This window comes from Drosophila elegans, unplaced genomic scaffold (assembly GCF_018152505.1).
Source record: "Drosophila elegans isolate 14027-0461.03 unplaced genomic scaffold, ASM1815250v1 contig_476, whole genome shotgun sequence".
Classification (NCBI taxonomy): Eukaryota; Metazoa; Arthropoda; class Insecta; order Diptera; family Drosophilidae; genus Drosophila; species Drosophila elegans.
In genome coordinates this window covers 2525974-2546999 of record NW_024545863.1, presented here as the reverse complement: position 1 = coordinate 2546999, position 21026 = coordinate 2525974, and the positions used below count along the sequence as shown (strand labels likewise).

The 21026-nt window shown below is 41.4% G+C and overlaps 3 protein-coding genes across 3 annotated transcripts; 2 read left to right on the top strand and 1 right to left on the bottom strand.

Annotated features, from left to right (window-relative positions):
- The first annotated feature begins 62 nt into the window (after positions 1 to 62).
- Positions 63 to 2304, top strand: LOC108148862 (integrator complex subunit 11). Its single transcript, XM_017276162.1, has 3 exons — positions 63 to 396; positions 474 to 1448; positions 1503 to 2304. The coding sequence occupies exons 1-3, from the start codon at positions 183 to 185 to the stop codon at positions 2105 to 2107; spliced, it is 1794 nt and encodes a 597-aa protein (XP_017131651.1). The 5' UTR covers positions 63 to 182; the 3' UTR covers positions 2108 to 2304.
- A 208-nt stretch (positions 2305 to 2512) lies between these two features.
- On the bottom strand, positions 2513 to 3739 carry LOC108148863 (ATP synthase subunit gamma, mitochondrial). Its single transcript, XM_017276163.2, has 2 exons — positions 3642 to 3739; positions 2513 to 3586 (listed from the first exon to the last, which is right to left on the bottom strand). The coding sequence occupies exon 2, from the start codon at positions 3562 to 3564 to the stop codon at positions 2671 to 2673; it is 894 nt and encodes a 297-aa protein (XP_017131652.1). The 5' UTR covers positions 3565 to 3586; positions 3642 to 3739; the 3' UTR covers positions 2513 to 2670.
- Positions 3740 to 3966: 227 nt separating this feature from the next.
- On the top strand, positions 3967 to 9198 carry LOC108148830 (N-terminal kinase-like protein). The gene is made up of 9 exons (XM_017276094.2): positions 3967 to 4866; positions 4937 to 5160; positions 5223 to 5628; positions 5691 to 6333; positions 6723 to 6887; positions 6954 to 7099; positions 7157 to 7285; positions 7345 to 7750; positions 7830 to 9198. Exons 1-9 carry the CDS (start codon positions 4486 to 4488, stop codon positions 7955 to 7957), a joined length of 2628 nt encoding a protein of 875 aa, XP_017131583.1. The 5' UTR covers positions 3967 to 4485; the 3' UTR covers positions 7958 to 9198.
- Positions 9199 to 21026: the final 11828 nt, after the last annotated feature.

Below are 21026 nucleotides of genomic sequence, written 5' to 3'. Positions count from 1 at the left end.
AAGAAATATGCTAAATAATGGGGTACGTTACCAGACCGCTTTAGCCGGCAGAGTGGCAACGCCACCCCAGCGCCCTTGCTGTTTACAAAAATCACGGTAGACTTTTTCGGCAATTTCAATTAATAGCGCAACAAGTTGCCGCTTAAAAGCAGAAAGGTGGAGCCAGGTGATCCTTCCCAAACATGCCGGACATCAAGATTACGCCGCTTGGCGCCGGCCAGGATGTGGGCCGCAGCTGCCTGCTGCTCTCGATGGGCGGCAAGAACATAATGCTCGACTGCGGGATGCATATGGGGTATAATGATGAGCGCCGGTTCCCGGATTTCTCCTACATAGTACCGGAGGGACCGATCACCAGCCACATCGACTGCGTGATCATCTCGCACTTCCACCTGGGTGAGTCTTTCCGACTCCAACGACGAGGACTCCTTATCGGGGCAGCAATGGTTCTAATCGATTCTTTATCAATGCAGATCACTGTGGCGCCTTGCCCTACATGTCCGAGATTGTGGGCTACACCGGACCCATCTACATGACGCACCCCACCAAGGCCATTGCACCCATCCTGCTGGAGGACATGCGCAAGGTGGCCGTGGAGCGCAAGGGCGAGTCCAACTTCTTCACCACCCAGATGATTAAGGACTGCATGAAAAAGGTTATACCGGTCACGCTTCACCAGAGCATGATGGTGGACACGGATCTGGAGATAAAAGCCTACTACGCTGGTCATGTCCTGGGTGCAGCCATGTTTTGGATCAAAGTGGGCTCCCAGAGCGTGGTATACACGGGTGACTACAACATGACTCCGGATAGGCATCTTGGCGCCGCCTGGATAGACAAGTGTCGACCGGATTTGCTCATCTCCGAGAGCACCTACGCAACCACCATTAGGGATTCGAAGCGCTGTCGCGAAAGGGACTTTCTCAAGAAAGTCCACGAGTGCGTGGCGAAGGGCGGCAAGGTTCTAATCCCTGTTTTTGCATTGGGTCGCGCCCAGGAACTTTGCATCCTGCTGGAAACCTACTGGGAGCGCATGAACCTCAAGTACCCCATCTACTTTGCCTTGGGTCTCACGGAGAAGGCCAACACCTATTACAAAATGTTCATCACCTGGACGAACCAGAAGATCCGAAAGACTTTCGTCCATCGCAACATGTTTGATTTCAAGCACATCAAGCCATTCGACAAGGCCTACATTGATAATCCTGGAGCCATGGTGGTGTTTGCCACCCCGGGAATGCTGCACGCGGGCCTCTCCCTGCAGATCTTCAAGAAATGGGCGCCCAATGAGAACAACATGGTGATTATGCCCGGCTATTGTGTACAGGGCACAGTGGGCAATAAGATCCTTGGAGGCGCTAAGAAAGTGGAGTTCGAGAACCGTCAGGTGGTGGAGGTCAAGATGGCCGTGGAATACATGAGCTTCTCGGCCCATGCCGATGCCAAAGGTAGCTTAGACTTACATGTGTGAAGGTGGTCATAATAATACCTTTCTCTTGCAGGCATTATGCAGCTAATCCAGAACTGTGAGCCAAAGAACGTAATGCTCGTTCATGGTGAAGCAGAAAAGATGAAGTTCCTGCGCTCAAAGATCAAAGACGAGTTTAACCTGGAAACATACATGCCGGCCAATGGCGAGACCTGTGTAATTTCAACGCCCGTCAAAATACCCGTAGATGCCTCCGTTTCCCTACTTAAAGCCGAGGCCCGCTCCTACAACGCCCAACCGCCGGACCCCAAACGACGGCGGCTCATCCATGGCGTCCTTGTGATGAAGGACAATCGAATAATGTTGCAAAACCTAACCGATGCCCTCAAGGAGATCGGCATCAATCGTCATGTGATGCGATTTACCTCCAAGGTCAAGATGGAGGATCCTGGTCCCATGATCCGCACCAGTGAAAGGCTGAAGACTCTGCTCGAAGAAAAGCTGGCCGGTTGGACGGTTACCATGCAGGAGAACGGCTCCATAACCATCGAGTCTGTTGAAGTGAAGGTGGAGGAGGACGAGAAGGACCCCAAGCAGAAGACCATTTTGATATCCTGGACCAACCAGGACGAGGACATCGGAGCCTACACACTGAACGTGCTCCAGAATATGTGCTAAACAACGAACGAAGCATCCCAATGAAATCCCAAGCCTTAATTCCATAGATAAGCACAAAGTGTAGTTGTCGTTTCTTGAAATTTGAATGTGGGCTAAAATATACGTAAATATTCCAAAAGGACTGCGGGATTTACCTTAACTTTAGTTTCAAGGTTTCATTTTTTAAAATATATTGTTTTTAAAAATTTGGTTATATATTTGAAGAAGGATTTAATTCACTATTTAGTTTTAGTTTAATTGGTTAAAGTGATAATAAACTACATTTATTAGCATTTAAATAGGGATTCACACGTAATTAATCATCAAATCTCAAAATAATATCAATTTATGAAAACCAAAACAGACCTTTGCAGTTTCTCTTAGAATTCTTTGACTACCACTCCACAAAGTTAAACACTCCAAGAGTTAAGAGTTATTTTCGTTCGTTCCACGCTATTTATTCTGGGAGTTTTTCTTGAAAGTGTAACATTACTAGGGTTCCAGGCGTCGCTCCTGGTGCCTGGCACCATATGCAATTAGCTTTATGTATCGTTGGAGCCTTTCGAACACGTAAACGTCATCGCTTATGTGAGGGCGGCGGCACCGGAGATGATTTCAATCAGCTCGCGAGTGATGACCGCCTGTCGGGTGCGGTTGAAGGTGAGGGTCAGCTTGTCAATCATCTCACCGGCGTTCTTGGAAGCGTTGTCCATGGCAGTCATGCGGGAGGACTGCTCAGAGCAGGCACCCTCCTTCATGGTGTAGAAGATGAGGGAGGCCAGCGAGAACTCCAAGTAGCTCTTGACCACATCGCTGTCGAGCGAGTCGTAGACGGCCAGCTTCTCGGACTTCTCCACGGTGTCTCCACTGTAGATGGGAAGGGTGGAGCACTGGTAGGACACCACCGACTTAAACCTGTTGTAGACGATCTTGCCCTCTGTGTAATCGTAGCCGGCCTGCATCACCTCGTTGGCGATCTTCGAGGCGTCCAGGAAAGTGGGCGGCAGACGGCCCACCTCGTTGGCCACCATCAGGATGTTCTTGCCGTACAGGCGGGACAAAATCGCGCGCGACTTGTCACCAACGCAGAACACCTTGGTGTTGGCCTCATCCTGGGCCAGTTCTCCGCGAATGAGACGAGCCACACCAGTGTGGACGGCGCCGCAGAGACCACGATCCGAAGTCACAGCGATGAGCAGCTTCTTGGGCTCCGCCTTCTCGTCGGCCTGGATCTCAGTCTTCTCGAAGAACTGCTGGGCACCAATGCCGTAGGGACGCGCCGCCTTCAAGTCTCGCTCCGCACGAGCGTACTTCGCAGCGGACACCATCTTCATCGATTGCGTAATTTTCTGAATGTTCTTCACGGACTTCAGGCGCATCGAAATCATCTTCAGGGTGGCCATGCCACGCTGCTGCTGGGCCAGCACGGTGGCCTCCATGGCCAGGGGCAGCAAGAGCTGGGTGCGTTGCATCATCATCCTGTGAGCTGTCGAAGATTCCCTGCCACGAAAATTAACTTAATTTCAACTCGGCAAAATGGTCGGAGAAAATTCACCTGCGTTAAGTTGGCTGCGCCACAACGAGTGTTATAACACCGAGGGTAGTTGCCACCCCGTTGAGGTTTGTTTTTATTCGTGGTGACTGGCAGTCAGTAAAGTAAAAGAAGGTGGAAGCATTAAAAAAATATATTTATAAATATGTATATAAAAATTAAGAAAATTGTTGTCATTAGGTGTAAATAAGTTATTAATAAAACTGATTTAACAACAAATGATTGTTAATAAAGTGGTGAGCAAAAATGTCAACTTGATTTTCAGCTGCGACCAGAGTTGCCACCCTGTTTTCTGTGTGCTCCGTTGCAGTCAGCTGCTCACGCACGCCTTCCGTTTGTCCGTCACTAACGCCTCACGCAAAAAAAGCTGACGTACACGGGAAAAAGATTAGGAATTTTCGACGGAGACGAGCGCCCGATCCGATCAATTGACTTCCCCGCCCCCGGATCAAAGCCACATATATCGGATCGTCCTGTCCAGGATTCCCAGGATCCCAGGAATGAGAGCTCTCGGGACTAAAAACAGCGGATAAGTGTTAGCCAGCGTGTGCGTGTGTGTGTGCGTGTGCAAAGCTGGAAAATTGTTGCTGCGCAGCGGAGGATTTATAGAACATATAGCAGGCAGAATTGGCATGACGAAGATAAAGACAAAGCTAAAGCTAAAGACAGAGGCATAAGGCACAAGGCTTAAACCACAATCGGAGGCCCCACAACCGAATTCAGTGCCTTTGCAGCAGCAGCAGCAACAAGGTGTGTGTGTGCGTGTGTGTTGCCTGCGCAGTGTGTTGTTGTTGCAGTTGCGTCGTGACACAACAGTAACAAAATATTGAGCCGCCGAGCAAAACACATGATGTGGTCGTTCTTCTCGCGCGACTCCTCGAAAGACTTTCCCTACGACATTGGCGAACCCGTGGGCGGCTTTGATCAGTACTCCATATGGACACTGCACAAGGCCAAGCGCAAGACGACGCTGGAGGAGGTGTCCGTGTTCGTCTACGACATCCGCAGCGGATCCGATACCAAATGCGAACTGGCCAAGGCATCGCTGAAGAGGCTGAAGACATTGCGTCACCCCAGCATCCTGCAATACCTGGACTCCCTGGAAACGGACAAGATGCTGTATGTGGCCACCGAGGCGGTGGATCCGCTGGGCAGCTATTTCGCCAAGCTGGGCAGCGACAACGTGCAGAAGGGCCTCTACCTGGCATGGGGCATCTTCCAGATCACAGTAAGTACTGGGTATATCTCTCTATTTGCTACGCTTATTAATCAAATCTATCTGTCAAATGTCCCTTTAGCGCGCCTTGTCCTTTCTCAACAACGATGGCAATCTGCGGCACAACAATGTCTCAGCTTGGTCGGTGTTCGTCAATGCCTCGGGCGAGTGGAAGCTGGGCAGCCTGGAGTATGTCTCAGCGGCTGATGGCAATCCTATGCCGCCCGCCAAGATTCCAGTGACCCTGGAGGTCTACGATTCCCCAGAGAAAAACGATCAGAGCAAGCTCAAGGCGGCCACTAAATGGTACGCGCAGCATTTACCCTTCAACTGTTTAAAACCTAATTTACAACTCATTTATCACCCAGTTCCGTGGACATGTGGGGGCTGGGCTGTCTGGTATGGGAGGCCTTCAATGGCGTGCTCAAGCAACGCTCCAACCTGAAGGACATAGAACACATACCCAAATCCCTGCAATCGCTCTACTGCGAGCTAGTGGGAGCCTCACCTTCTAATCGCCCCAATCCGGCGGATATAATCACACGGTGCCGCAAGCCGGGAGGCTTTTTCAAGAATGATTTGGTGGACACACTGCTTTTCCTGGAGGAAATCCAAATCAAGGACAAGGCAGAGAAGAATCGCTTTTTCAGTGGACTGACCACGCATCTGGACAACTTTCCGGACAATGTGTGCAGGCACAAGATACTTCCACAGCTGATAACAGCCTACGAGTACGGAGATGCGGGCTCGGCAGTGCTGGCACCCATGTTTAAGGTTGTTCATTGAATTTATACCCCTTATCTGGCCTAAATTCACACAGCATTCTACTCTTGCAGCTGGGCAAACTGCTGGACGAGGTGGAGTACCAGAAACGCATTGTGCCCTGTGTGGTCAAGTTGTTCGCTTCAACGGATCGTGTGACGCGATCGCGCCTGCTGCAGCAGCTGGATCTGTTCATCGCCCATTTGCAGCCACAGGTGGTCAACGATCAGATTTTTCCCCAGGTTGCTCACGGCTTTCTGGACACCAATGCCACTATACGCGAGCAAACGGTCAAGTCGATCATCCATTTGGCGCCCAAGCTCAACTACAACAATCTGAACGTGGAGGTGCTGCGTCACTTTGCCAGGCTGCAGGCGCGGGATGACCAAGGCGGCATTCGCACTAACACGACGGTGTGTCTGGGCAAGATTGCGCCGCACTTGCATCCGCAGGTGCGTCAACGCGTGCTGGTCTCCGCCTTCATTCGCGCCATGCGGGATCCCTTTCCGCCGGCCCGAGTCGCCGGAGTTTTGGCCCTTGCCGCCACCCAGCAGTACTTTTTGCTCAGCGAAGTGGCCAACCGCGTGCTGCCGTCTCTGTGTTCCCTCAGCGTCGATCCGGAGAAGACGGTGCGCGATCCGGCTTTCAAAACCATTCGCGGCTTCCTGGGCAAACTGGAGAAGGTCTCCGAGGATCCCAGTTTGCGAGAAACGATGGGTGAGTCCAATATATACGATTAATAATCATAAAATCAATCATTAAATGTATCAATGAGTTAAAAGACTACTAAATTAGTTTGGCAAAATTATTCTTGGAACCCTATTTTGTATATAGTAAAGACTATAATTTCATTTCAAATATTTAAAGATCAATAAATATACAAAAGTTTAAGAATTCAACTTAAACAAATGGGGTTTTGAACAGTAGCATAACGCTTAATGTATTTTTAAATACTAATGTAATGAAGTGAAACGTAATGGATTTGATTAGGTAATTGACACATTATCTGCGGTAAAAATAAAAAGATTCGGCATGAGTTAGTTCCCAGATTTAATACGTTAAGCATAAGGTCTAGGCTATAACTAATTTGAAATTTTCTCTTGCAGAGGCGGATGTTCACACGGCCACGCCCTCAATTGGCAACGCGGCGGCCACCTGGGCGGGATGGGCGGTGACGGCCGTTACAGCCAAGTTCTATCGCAGCCAAAGTGATTCGTCTCGACCAAGACCGCCTTTAACTGGACGCAATCTGTCCAAGCCAGCGTCGCTTGGTGAGTATTCGCCTCGCTTATGCAATGCTCACAATGCAATTAACCTGGCTTACATTTGCGGTGCAGAGCAACCATCGAGCAGCAGTTTATCGACCACCACGAGCAGTGTTACCTCAATGACGTCGCTGGAGCATGAAAGCAATGACACCTCCGCCTCGGCCTCTGATTATGGCAACAACGATTGGGACAACGAAAACTGGGGCGAAATGGATGTGGGTATAACCTTGACTACCATTTAAATACCACTAATTATTCTCGTTCAATTTCAGACGTCTCAGGATCCCAGCAGTCCGCTGGCAGCCAGCTCCAACAATGGCGCCTTGATGGCTGCCAATGCCTTGAGTGAAGTGCGCGATGGCTGGGACAACGAGGAGTGGGGAAGTCTTGAAGAGGATCCGGTAGGTCATAGACACTCTGTCCCCCAATTTATTAGCTAACTTCCTTAAACTTTTCATAGTGCGAGGAGGAAGAGCAGGCGGAGCAGGAGCAGCAGCAACAGCAGCTGGCCAGACAATCTATATCATCCACCACGTCATCCAGTCAGCAGCATCAGCGGCCGCTGCTGCCGCATCAGCAACAGCATCCCCATCAGCAGCAGCTGCAGCAGCACGAACTCAACGACCTGATCGAGCCGCTGGCCAGGCTCAACTCTCACGTCACCTCGCCGTCGAAGCAATCGATGCTGCGGCCAAAGGAGCTGCCCAATCTATCCAGCAGCAACACGTCGCCCACGTCGGCCACTGCCAATTGTAATAACATTAGCCCGCCTTCGTCGCATTTAAATAATTCGACGCATAATGCCAATTGGAATAGCGATTCGTGGGCAGACGGGGAATTTGAGCCACTGGATGAATCAGGATTTGGTGAGTTGAGGATGTTTTATTTTTATAAACCATATATAGTTATTAAACGAAAACTAATGCGAGCAATTTGTAATTTTAGGAAATGCCAAACTGGATGAGGCGCGTCGCAAGCGTGAGGAGAAGAAGTTGCAGCGACAGCGGGAATTGGAGGCGCGGCGGGCCCAGCGGGCGAGCGGTCCCATGAAGCTGGGCGCCAAAAAGCTTTAAAAGTAATCAGCGGATAACAGCATCGAGTGTTATTTGGCTGTTATTTTGCATCGTACATCTAAGCCCAAAGTGTATTTTGTATATTTCTGTGCGTGTATGTGTATGTGTCTTTGTCCCGCTCCCAATTGTCCCGCTCTGGGTGCGCTTTTTTGTTGATTTTTGGGTACCAGTTTGCATAAAATGCAATCTCAGTGTCTCGAGCCTCCATTTCGATTCCGTAACATAGCCATATTGTACTTCTAATGCTGGCACGATATTAGCTAATATAAATTTAGCGTCTCTAACGAAATTTCAAATGTAAAGCACTGTAATTAAAACCTGTAATTTATATTTATAAAACCAAAAACAAATGACAAAGCAACCAACCAGTAGTTAGTAAATTACTTCAAATTTATACTTTTATTAATCGAATCTAGTAAGAGTATCGATGATAGGGTATCCTAGATGTCTGACTAACTAAATGGATCCTTGAGCGTGATTGTCAGGCCACAAGGTAGCTGCAAATTTGAGAATCGGGGGATAATCGATATCAGTGAGTGGAAATAAGGTCTTTCCCATCCTACTATCAATTGAGCGAATGGGTGTGTGCGTGTGTGTGATTTCAAAATTAATATTAGTCACCCCTTTCCAATGCTAAAAACTTGATGGATTCCCATACTCGATTTTCTAGACGCGCTGAAGGGAAAAATAAATATTTAAAAAATCTAAACGTATTTTTGCGAATGGAGCGTAACCAAAATTGTGAATTTTAATACATAAATAATAACGAATATTTTTATATAGTTCATAATAAACGAAAACGAATTATATAGAACCAACAAATAGAAACAACAGAAATCAAGAACAGCAAGCAATTATAGAAGGAAACAATTTTAAAGCTTTTCAGAGATACATTTAATTGTAGTAGAATTGCACTTGTTATATAGATGTCCTAGGTTGCCATAAAAACGAACGATCAGGAATGAGTTTTCCTCTCGGTTTATTTGCCATATTCCGTTGAACATTTTCGAATTTTACCCAATTAAGAACAGCACCAAACGCAAGGCCATTTTTTGCATGTCAAACTAGTAGCGTTACCTAAGCGTAAACATACAATTTTTGAATGTCCTGTACATACATATAGATACAGATATACATATACCTAACATATATGCCGATTTTTTCCAATACCTCAATATCAGTGTACAATTTTTCCATAATATATTTTTGAAATACAAACGAAACTAATAACCCGAAACAAAGGAAATATGAAATAGAAAAAATGTTGACTTTTTGAAATCTCATTGTTGTCGCCGCGCGTCTTTTTGCATTTGCATTTGCAATTGCAAGCAAAGGAACACCACATATGTATATTTGTAATTAATGCCACTCGATTCCAATCCACGTCAGCCCGATATTCCCGCCTCCTCCTTTCCACATTTATTGGCTTTCATTTTCTTATAACAAATTCTCTCAGCAAATTTAACATTAGCGTAAAGTACTATTTAAAAGAAAACATTGAAAATAAACAAATTGAAGCAACATGAAAAATTTATTGTTTAGACAAATTTTTAAGACTGCAAAAATAAAAACCAAAATTAATTGAAAGTGGTAATGGTAAATTACAAGAAAACTAAATTATTTAGTACTAACCATCAGTAAAATAAATTTTGAAATAATAACAAAAACCAACGACTGTTGTTTGCTTGGAAAGTCTTAATCGTTCATCTTGTGGGTAAGTAAATATAAACATTAAATAGTTATAAAGCGTCAATAAATAAAAGCGCATCAATTGAAATTGTTTAAATGGATATCCCGGCCAGGTTTTGCCCACAAATGGTCGAGTAGATATATAAATAGTTGGTTAATGGCATCTGTTTTGGCAAATGTTTCTGATGGTTTCGATTCGGTGATTGCAACAATCCAAGTTCCAGCCTTTGTTTATTTTGCCTTTGTTGCAGTTTGTGCAGCTGTTTTTGTCGGTTTTGCGGGGATAGTTAAGATGGGCAGATGCAGATAGCAGAAAATACTAAAAGGAGAATCTTCTTTATAAGCCAACTTAATTTTTAAATGCTTCAAAACAACTGATTGTGTGAGGGAAATATTTCTGCATTTTTATTATTGTTTTAGTTTAAATAACTGACATAATTCTGTACATTTAACTGTTTTGAAGAGAAATGTAATTGTTGCACGAAATCTATTTATTAGTTTTAATTGGTTTAATTATTCCTCATTAGAAAATAATAATTATGGGTTACTTGATTTCATAGCATACTTATTTGAGCCAAAGAAACTCCACCCACTGCGGTAATTAAAATGAGTCAATCTGGGCAGATTAGTACTCCTCGGTAATCCCCAATGTCATGTCACGTTTTGCGGGCTATTTTTAAGACCTGCGACCGCACAACTTTGTTTTTCTCACGCGCCCGTTTCGCAGCTAATTTGTTGCAACTTGCGCTGTGTTTTCAACACAAGGGCGCTGCTAAAGGGGGCTGCTAAAATACACCTTCAAAATTTTTCCTTTCAAATCTTTAAAGAAAAACCTTTTTTAAATAATTTAGGAGTGGATTTAAAAAAACAAGATTTTTGTTTCTATAATTGTTGAATAACATACTTATAAGCAAAAACCATTTTTGAAGCGTTCAAATAATTCCCTTTTAATTAGTGTTATCGTAAAAAGATAAGGATCATAAATTAAATTAGTATACACTTATTAAAAAACTTTAATTTATTTAATGTATATTAATTAAAGATTACTCCCTTTTAGCATATCCCTGGTTGCAACCGATGCTGTCGCCCAGTTGTCCGCCCCCGAATGCGGCAGCTGCCAAATCTGTTGACGGAGTTGCCCTTGCCGTGAGTAATTGCCTCGCCCAGTGCCACAAATGTTACAAATGCTACAAATGTGCGCTGCTCTGGATAAAAGTGCCTAAAATAAGTAATGCCAAGTGGGGTGTTTGAGAGGAAGAAAAATAAAAAGCGGAGGCGACTAAAGACGCGGATCGCTATTAATAGGCACTGAAGTCAGATGGAGACCCTGGCGATAGAGCTGCACTGGCATTACTCATACGCCCTGCCTGCCGCCTCTCGCGTGTCTAATTGTGCTGAAATTGAAGCGAACGGGCCGCGATTACCGCCGCTGCACGGGTGTGGGTAATTAAATAGTTGTCGTGATAAAGTTGAGCAAATATTGAGATCATTATGGTAATTCCGGTTGCCCTGCAACCATCCCGGCATTCAGCATCTTTGGCATTCATTTTGCGCTCATTAAACTTGAAGCAAACTTTTGTTATTTTTGCAGCCTGCGGATTTGTCACCGATACTTCGAGTATTCGAGTATTGAAGCTATGCGATTTGGCACGCAGGTGTGCGGCGGCGGCCGCAAACAACTCTATACCAATACGAAATTCACATAATTTCCTCGCTTGGAGCGGGCGCAAAATGCATTAAACGCTCTTACTATTGCCAATGTCGCTGGTGTTTCGTTTTCGTTTCAGTTTTTTTAATACCCTATGTTCGAAAAATTTTGGGGTATATTGGGAACACTAAAATTTTAACATTATTGTTTTTAATTTAATATCTATCAAGCAACAGCATTAGTTAATTTAAGATATCCATGGGCATGGGTAACAAAAATGTTATCCATTTACTTACATTTACAAATATTTTTTTATATTGAAGTATTTACAAGCATTTCCAACAATTACAACGAAAGAAATATTTTATATTACATACTTAGACGCATTTTATGAATAAATGCTAGGCCATCAAAAATTCGTTAAATGTTTAACCATTCGCGCCTATTTCTTATTTTGCGACTTTGACTTCCACAAGCTTTGCGCATTCAATTCAATCAAAGCGCAACGCTCCGCTCGACTCGAGTCGACTCGACTCGCCTTTGGCTTTGTTTTCGGCATCTTTTGTTGTTGCGCTGCTGCAGTCGTTGCAAAAATTGTTTAAAATTTCAAATTAGCTGCAGTTTGCATCGGGTAATGTTTCTACATTTGTTGCCAATTTCTAGGAGCGGTCTCTTTAGCATTTTACACAGCCCCTGCATTCTGGACCGACTTCCCAGCTGCCACCCACTGCGGGTGATGGCATTTGTGTGTAGATTAATATTTGCCAGCAAATAAATCATTCTGATCTTTGCAAGCCGTCAAGTTGACTGCACTATCATGAAATGTGTAACATGGGCTTATCCATGGGCTTGGAGTTAAGAAAACTTACTGATATTTATTTTTGCATTAACAGAGTGAAGGTTTTTTTTGGCACATTTCAAAATATTAGCTTGTTCCCTTGGATAAGCTATAATTCACCTAATTAAAACCACATGCAAAACTTTAAGTCGTACGTCATGACGTTCAAATTCTCAAAAAAAATAATATTGTACGAGTATAGAGTATTTTGTATAATATATCAAAGTGTTATCACCATAGGTACAAAGTTTTTTGTTACATCGTTGTATAAAGATAATGTACATTACATCTATGTTGGTGTTGTAAATTAGGTGGTATAGTTCTTAGGCTATAATAAAAAGCTTAACAAAAAGGCGTCAAGGTTGTAATAAACTAAGTTAAATAGAAATATATTAAAGTACAAATAATTTATTGGCTTTAAAAGACAATAAGTTTTTATGTTGCTATTTCTTTTTAAGATATAAAACAAATGTATTTATTAAAAACTCAAAGAGAAAAAAAATATGTTATTTAATTTCTGTTGAAACTTAATAAAAAAAAATGTTAAATTTATCAACATGGGTATTTTTTACCTTTAGCTTGAGAGTTTAGATTTAACACTCGACTTAAGTATTATTTGTTATCTAAAACACCCCGTCTTGATGCTAGCACTCAGGAGTGAAAAACCCGAAATGATTCATTGGGCTTTCCCGGCATTAACCCCGAATAAGGCCACGCTTGAGCGTACATATTTACGCAATTTGAGCAAGTTTCCGTTTTGTACAAATACGAGCAAACAGACAAATAATAATTGCGATGAACAAATATTGGTCCGTGCAAATGGACAAGCCCCCAACGCAAACAAAGAGCGATGGGCCGGCGGGTGAAAGGGGTCTTCCATAGAAAGGAAAACCGCAGGCACGACCGCGATAAGGCGCTGAATCGAACCGGGCTCTGACTATAGACTATATATATATTGCTTTGGTCTGTTTTGGTCCGATGTGGGGTTTTCGGTGCGTGTCCGACTTGATAATTTTGCGGAGACTCCAGACCGCAGACAAGACGATACGACTGCGGATGAATCACCATGGCATGATGGCGACCCGTGGCCACCAGAAGTCCCAAGTGTTCCACGAGCTCGGCACGAGCGCCTCTGAGATCAGTGCTGACACCTTGGCTGTTTTTGTGACCCTGCTTGTGTAACCCTTTTTTCAATAAAACAAAAAAACAAAGTTCTTTAAAATAAAAATTGAATTATATACCAATTTTGGTCCTTTTTATTGACGCTATTTTTTTTTGGAAGAGTTTCAGAATGGTTTTTATAAATATCCTCTTAAGTTAATATTCCATTTATTTAACTGTTTTATTGCGGTCATATTGTTGTTTTACTTTAACTTGTTCCTTTTTAGTGTTAACATAATAGGGTTCCACCATGAAATAAACCAGTCTTTCAAAGAAAATTTAACATTTAAAATTACGAATTCTGATCAAAAATAAATAAATTCAATTAACTATACAATGAATTATTTAAGATTTTTAAAGTTGGTCAAATGTTTGTCTACAGCTAGTAAACTTGGCTTTAAAACAAAGACAACACTGCCACGGACATCACGAGCTGTAAACAAATAAGTAAATAAATTTACAACTGGCGGCTGCATGCAACAGTTTGTTGTCGATGAATGAAAACGTGCTGCCAGAGGTGGCGGGCATGAAGGTGAAGGGGGGGGGCACTGTGGACACTTGGAGCCACTGCAAACTGGTTTTTGGCCACATGCACACAAGACACAATGTAAACGGCAGCGAATTGGCGCACAATTCGAGGCTTGCCGCACACGTGTTGATTTCGCTGGCGATGCCAGCTGAGCAGCCGCAGTCTGTCGCCTGCCAGGCCACCAACCACCCACCACCCACCACCTGGGCACCCCCCAAAACAGTGCCCCCTTTCCTTCCACCCCCTCCATCCCCTTGCCATGGCACCTTTGTAAGTGGGTCAATTACAGGCTGCCATTGTCGCTTTTGCCACATGCACGCGGAAAAAATTACTATCAGGTCAAATTTAACAAAAAATTCACAATACTAGTATTGCTTTAATGATTTTTAGATTTAAGAAATTTATCATGCCTTTTTCGATTTCATATAAAAAAATTTTTTTCTCGAAGCGATATTCCGAAAATTTATACGAAATCATTAAAAATATTTATTTAAGCCATATTTTGTTTTGTTGAAACAAGTAGAATGTTTGTAGTTGGAACTATTTTCATAATAAAGTTTTGTATAGCTTTTCATACAAATTAAATACAAACTAAATTTAATTATAAATTAAATATATAATGTACTTATCAAATTACAAGGATACAGTATTATTTCCTTTAAATAACAAGAGAGAACTTTCAAATCCTTTTGTTTAAAGTACCCCAGATTTTCTCTGTGCACGCATGTGTTCAAAGTCCCAGCGAACTCTAAACTTGCGAAATAATAAATTCAATTTCACAAAATGGGGTAAAACAAAGAAGCCAAAAACGGCCAAGTCCAAAGCGATACAAATACGAATCGAAAGCATGTCTAAGTTAGTTGTGAAATTCTAGCTACATTTATCGGTTGTCAAATATCGTAGGGCGAAACAGTAAGCCCTGCAGCACCTGAAAAAAGACGGCTTCCGATTTTATGAATATATTGCTGACATTGCCTACTAGAGTATATCACGCCACCATTATTTCGTGGGAGGAGCTCTTTGTCTAGAAGTACTATAAGTCACCTGATTAGCGTCACGTATGCCATTCGCTGGAGATAATTTCACTGCTTTTTTTATAATTTATTATATCCTTTGATAAGTGCTTTATTTTCCGTATTATGCTTTATGACTGGGTAAAGCAATCTATTGCAAAATCTATATATTTCAGCTTTAATGCTTGCGAATGTAAAAGTGTTTTCTATTATGATTTTAATAAGAACAAAAACATTTTTGCTAGCTCTAATTTCTGTCTTTTGACAGACAGGTTTTACAATTAGTTAAATTTTTTATATAATATTTATACATCCTAACTAGACCTTTGAGCATTTATAACTTGCTATTATCTGTTATCTATTGTAACTCTAATGTTTCCGAATGTAAAAATGCTAAATATAATGATTTATATAAGAACAACAAGAAATCCTGAAATTTATCTAACTCTTTTTTCTTTCCTTTGAATATGGCTTTACTTATAATTACATTTTTGATATAATCAATCAATACATCTTAGCTAGACCTTTGGAGCATATATAACTTGCTATCCAACCAATCCCCTATTCCAGATCGAGGCGCCTTGCCTGCTTTTTGTGGCTGACTTGGTGGTTTGCCTGCCGTTTGGGATCGGTTCTGTTTTTGGGTTGCTCTTTTCGGGTCTGGATGATCGGTCCGTCCCCAAGTGTTTCCGTCCGTACCTCTGGAACGATCTCCATGTGCGGCGATGGCGGCGGCGTTGGCGATTAATTACCCTCGAAACGGCTTTGCTGATTTCAGCTTTACGAGCCTTTTTAATTTTTTTTTCGCTGGTCGCCGTCTTTTCTTCGCCTGACAAGTTGAAATATGCGTCGGACACTTTCGAGCGAGGGGCATAAAAATACCAGAACCAATCTGAACTGCTCTCGGTTTTTACTCTTTTTGCTGATTTTTGGTTTTGTTTAGCGGCTTGCGGCTGTTGTTTTTGGGCAGGCCTTTTGGTTTTTATAGTTGTTTTGGCAAGGCATTAAAACATTTGGGGTTTCGCTTTGTTCGTGCGACCGCCAATTGTTATAAGTGGATGAGTTAAGGGCTCTTGGTTCTAGAGCGGCGGCCACCGCGTGGAATACTCAATATTTATAGACCTAGGTCCGGTAGCCGAACAAAGAGAGAGCGCTTTTTAAAAAGAGTAGGGTAGATAGTGAGCGAGGCGAGACTGACACTAGCTAACATAACAGCTATTGACCCTTTTTCTTTTTATCAATTTTTTTTGGCAAAAAAGTGCAATTAATTTAGCAACACTAAGTAATAAACCTTTATAATTTCCATTTGTTAATTCTAAAACTTGAATTTTTCTTAAATCTTATCTAATGTTTTCTCCAACGGCATTTGTTTTTTAGTAAATAAAAAAATTCTGTTTAATTTTGGGTTTGCTACACAAATTTCTGGACTCAAGTTATCACATTCTTTAAATATACTTTATTTCGTGGAACTACAAAGATGTTTTTTTGATTTCTCTGCTGGCTAGGCTTGGTTTTTTAATAAAATTTGTAAATGTGCCTCTGGCTTGAAATACCCAAAATAAGATTGTGATTGAAAAGAGTGAATTGTATTTTATTTAGAATCAATCAAAATAAGAATTCGTTTGTTGTTTAATTTACGATTCCTTTTAAACAACGTTAAATGGGGAAACGAACAAAATCCTTTGCAAACTAGTGTAATAAACTAATACCCCATTGATATCGCTCTTTTCTATTATGGGTTAAAAATGAATTTTCTTCTGCTGCCTCCACATTTGTGATGACTCATATTATACGTCAATACTGGTTGATATCAGGGAATTCTGGAAATAGACGTCACTGTTGTCAGGAAGCTATAGATAAGGACTTGGACTGGAACACGTCATGGCGAGCCTGTAGGAATTGGGGATGGGGTGGCGACTTAACCCGCGTCGGGTTCAACGTACAGATGGCTTGGGGCCACACCTGTTGCCGAAACTACAATAAAAATACAAAAACCTGCGTCGCAATAAAGCAAGAGCAGAACAACAGTAACAAAAGCAACCAAGTCGCAGAAATCACGCTACGATCATAAAGGCGAAACGTGCTAATAAAAACAAAAACAAAACGCGAGTCGCGAATCGCGCTTCTGAGCGGCAAGAAAACCCCTAGGAGCTGCACTTGAACCCAAGTGGAATCCAGAACTTCGCTGGAATGCCGGCGATTTGCCCCAGCTGATGATGAGCGAGGCAAACAGATAATACCACTCGTAAACCAGATGCAGATTCAGATACAATGGCTAGTGGAGAGGTAACCCGAAATGAGGCCAAGGCAAGCAACGGCCACGACCTAAGAAGCACCGGGAGAAATTACGCTCTTAAAAATCTCTACGAATTAAACATAATACCATCACCAAAATATATGGATAGATTATTAAAAATGTACTAAAAATAAAATACAATAAAACTGCCTAAACATTAGTAATGTGAGTCCTTTCTTTATAGCAAGTTGAGTTATATCTTTAACTAATGTTAAAAGTGTTAACTTTGGTATAACGAGAAGTAAGTATATTGTATATTGAGTATATTGATCCATAAGTGTAAGAAACAGTATGCTCTTCCGATCTAACTAAACGATTTCTATGTTTTTCGCTGACACCGCAAGATTCCACATTTTTTAATTATGAGTAACCTTGTGTGAAGATGGCAATTTTAAATACACCAATTAACCGAGATTAAGGGTAAAATTCTGGGTGTTTACTGTGTTTTGGAACATTCCAAATGATTAGCATAAATACTTATGAATAATGTTTGTCACTGACTCACATTTTAAAATCCAGTTTCTCAATTCTACAGTTAAACGGATATACTAGTTATTTTTTTGAAACATACGAATTTTTTTTGTCAATCAGTTTTACGAAAGCCTAAAAACAAATAAACAAGAAAAATAAATGTTTTTGAAACAAAACTAAATGTAATAGGCTTATTCCACTGAAAAATCTAGATTATAAACATTATTCATTTTCGGTCAGAAAATTTTTTTTCAATGCATCGAAAACAAAGATCTTTTTAGCGAATTTTACCGCCCAAAAGTAGCCGCTGAAGTCGTGCGGTTTAAAACGCCCACGGCAACTGCAAAGCGGCTTCCGTTCTTCACCGCCCTCACCACCGATTTATTAGGTTGCTTTTTTTGTTTTGACTCCCAATATTCGTAAGGTTTTCGAAAGAGATGAGATGCACCTATACCTATACCTATAGCAAAGGAGGAAGAACTTGAACTGTCTCAATGAGTGCCGCGCACAAACACACGCACACTACAATTAAAGGTGTACGTACGTACGAGTTCACTGTACCCGTTACCTTTCGCGCGTATTATTAACTCAAATATACACAAAATATAGCAACAGCAAGAACAAGAACAACTCGTACATCAAAAATGACTTAAAATCTCGGCACACGTCAATGGAATAAATGCATTCGGTGCACTGCAAGAAAATTAATTTCAAGGTTATAGTCCAAAATAATGCCGACTTAAATGTCAGCTATCGTTAAATAAAATATAAATATTTATTTTAATTTTCTTCATAAAGTTAAAAAATACAAAACATACAAGGATAACTTTAATATTTGATATACAGCTGTATATTTGTTAAACTAGACTTTATTTTGTTATTCGAATTTTAATTAAATGTAAAAGTTGTTTTAAGTATTGCTCCTTAAATTATATTTAATTTTAAGATTTTTTTTTAGTGTATTTGTATGGTATTTTATGTGCGTAAGTATTTACGGCGAGGCGACCGCTCCCTCGCCAAAAACGGCAAAAAACAATTTGTATCCTCGTTCGCTCCTCGCTCCATAAACAATGAGAAATGTTGCATCCGCCTTTGTTTTTGTTGGGCGAGTTTGCGATCTCCCTTGTTTGTTGTTGGCATTATAAAAGTGTCATTAACATGTCAACGGGTCGCCAAAGTTCGCAAAGTTTGTGCAATGGGAGGGTGATAGGGGGTGGTCACGAAACGTGCATAAAACTGGATTAAAAATGTTTGCGACCACCGATTGTTTTGAGGGGCTGTGTGCAAATTTATATTCCGCGTTTTCATTAATTTTAATCAAGAATTGAAATAAAACCCTTGTTATAATGAAACACTTTGGAAAAAGGTTGTCAGACATGGCATAATTATATATTTAACACATCCCAATAATCCTTATAATCAGTTTTTTTGACTATATGTAGTTATTGAAATAGAACCATATCAATATAAATAATTAATTAGAATAATAAACGGAGAATGGTTATTGCTAAATATGTGTAATTATGAAATACCAAATGATTTTATTTCAGATTTCTATATATCTTTGTGGGTCGTAAATTAGTATTATTTGTTTTCTGTGCACCCTTTCTCCCTTTTGTTGTCAAGCTAAAAAGTTAAATGGTAACCGGCCCAAAGTTCATGCTGTTCTCCCGTGCCCGTTCTCTTCACCACCTACTCTCTCTTTTTGCCACCCCTCACTCTTTCGCCACCCCCGAATGTTAACAAAAAAAAAGCTTCCAGCCGCAAGAAACAACAACAACAGGGGCACACACAGCAACAAAAACTATGTGACGGCGGGCAGAGCAGAAAAGTCAATGATCGGCTGGCGCTGACGTTGTTGTTGTTGTTGTCATAATTAAACGCGACAAATAAAATTTGAAAAAAAAAGGCCGCCGCCGTCGCCAGGCTATAATACAACAATGAGACAACAATAAATTCTTCAATTAACATTCGCACAGGTAAAAATTGTGAGAGAAGGTGAGAGAGTGAGAAAGAGCGCTACAGGCAGAGAGCGTGACGGTCTGTCAGTGTATTTGTATTGGTGGGTTTCTCTGTGTGTGTGCCAGGATCATTTGCATTTTCGCAAGGTGTCGCATAAAGGCAAAAACAACAAATTCGCTGATTAAAATGCATTTACAACAACAGAAAACAAGAACAAATTTCGCTGCTGGAAAAAAGTGGGCACGTCGCGCATATTTTTGTGATCCCCTTTGTGGTTCTTGTTGTTTTTGCTCTTGCATAGATTAAAAATCAGCAAAACAAAATTTTGAGCGCAGGTGAGAGGGAGTGGGTGAGATAGCCGGGTAGTGCTGGCAGTTTTAGCTTTTTTCTCTCGCTGAAATGTACATAGTTCCTTGTTTTTTTTAGGTGTTTTATAGTGGATATATTGGTTTACTTTAAAATCTTCTAGTTCGCGGACTTTTAAAAAGTCTGAAATAATTATCGATATAAAATTAGTGTGCTGAAAAAAGCTTTTAAGACCAAAAATTGAAATGCTTTAGAATTGTACCTAAATTAGGGATATCGTGCTGTGTGTGCATATGAAAGCTGAAGTACAATTTTTAAGGCATACTTTGTGGAGCGTTTTCAAGTGATTTCAAAACAATAAAATATTGTCTAATTGTTTTTTATTTCAAAAAGTTTTTTTTTAATTTTGTTTTTCATTTGAGCATATTTGTTTGTTTAAATAAAAGTTCAAATGACTAACACATTAATATTAGTCATATCTTAATGAATAAGTATTTGAAGTAAAACATATGGCTAAACATATTCAAAAACCAAAGATGTTTATTAACATGTAACTTATGAATTTTGAATTAAGAAAACCATTCCAAAAAAATCGATAGAAATAAAGTAATTTATCTATTACTTTGCCAATAATAGCTATAAAAATATAATCCTATTTTTACTCGCCTATTTATTTAAGTTTTACCACCTGGAACTACCTATTTGCTTTGCTCCTGAAAAACTGCCACCTCCCGATCACACTTGCTGTTGTTGTTGCTGCCGCTGCGGCGACTGTTCTACATATTGTTATTGTAGTTGGAGCTGCCGCCGCGTGCCAGTATGGATTAGTCATAGTTTTTCGCCGCTGACGTCGAGCAGCCAAGAAGACGTCGGCGACGACAATTCGCAGTGATCTATTAGCCAGCGAACCGAGCGGATCGCATAGTCCATTTAGCCAATTGGCGCCAAATCGTAACAAGCAAACAAACAATCAAAAAGTCTACGAAAAAAAATCGAAACCCAGAAAGGTGTTTGCAAAAATCGGACACTGGACCACCACGATTAGTCACAAAACGAGAGAAAAAAGGCAAAACTGAAACCGAAATAAAACGCGCCTCGTAATAATTTGTTTCTTCGGTTTGTGTATGAAATTTTTTTTTTACAATTTTCGTAGCCT

What these genes read in the sequence shown, in the direction of transcription:
- LOC108148862 (XM_017276162.1), top strand. Translation starts at nt 183, where the DNA reads ATGCCGGACATCAAGATTACGCCGCTTGGCGCCGGCCAGGATGTGGGC. An exon ending in CATCTCGCACTTCCACCTGG is followed by an intron (nt 397 to 473) that starts GTGAGTCTTTCC and finishes TTATCAATGCAG; the next exon opens with ATCACTGTGGCGCCTTGCCC. An exon ending in GGCCCATGCCGATGCCAAAG is followed by an intron (nt 1,449 to 1,502) that starts GTAGCTTAGACT and finishes TTTCTCTTGCAG; the next exon opens with GCATTATGCAGCTAATCCAG.
- LOC108148863 (XM_017276163.2), bottom strand. Translation starts at nt 3,564, where the DNA reads ATGATGATGCAACGCACCCAGCTCTTGCTGCCCCTGGCCATGGAGGCC.
- LOC108148830 (XM_017276094.2), top strand. Translation starts at nt 4,486, where the DNA reads ATGATGTGGTCGTTCTTCTCGCGCGACTCCTCGAAAGACTTTCCCTAC. An exon ending in GTCCAAGCCAGCGTCGCTTG is followed by an intron (nt 6,888 to 6,953) that starts GTGAGTATTCGC and finishes TTTGCGGTGCAG; the next exon opens with AGCAACCATCGAGCAGCAGT. An exon ending in ACTGGATGAATCAGGATTTG is followed by an intron (nt 7,751 to 7,829) that starts GTGAGTTGAGGA and finishes TTGTAATTTTAG; the next exon opens with GAAATGCCAAACTGGATGAG.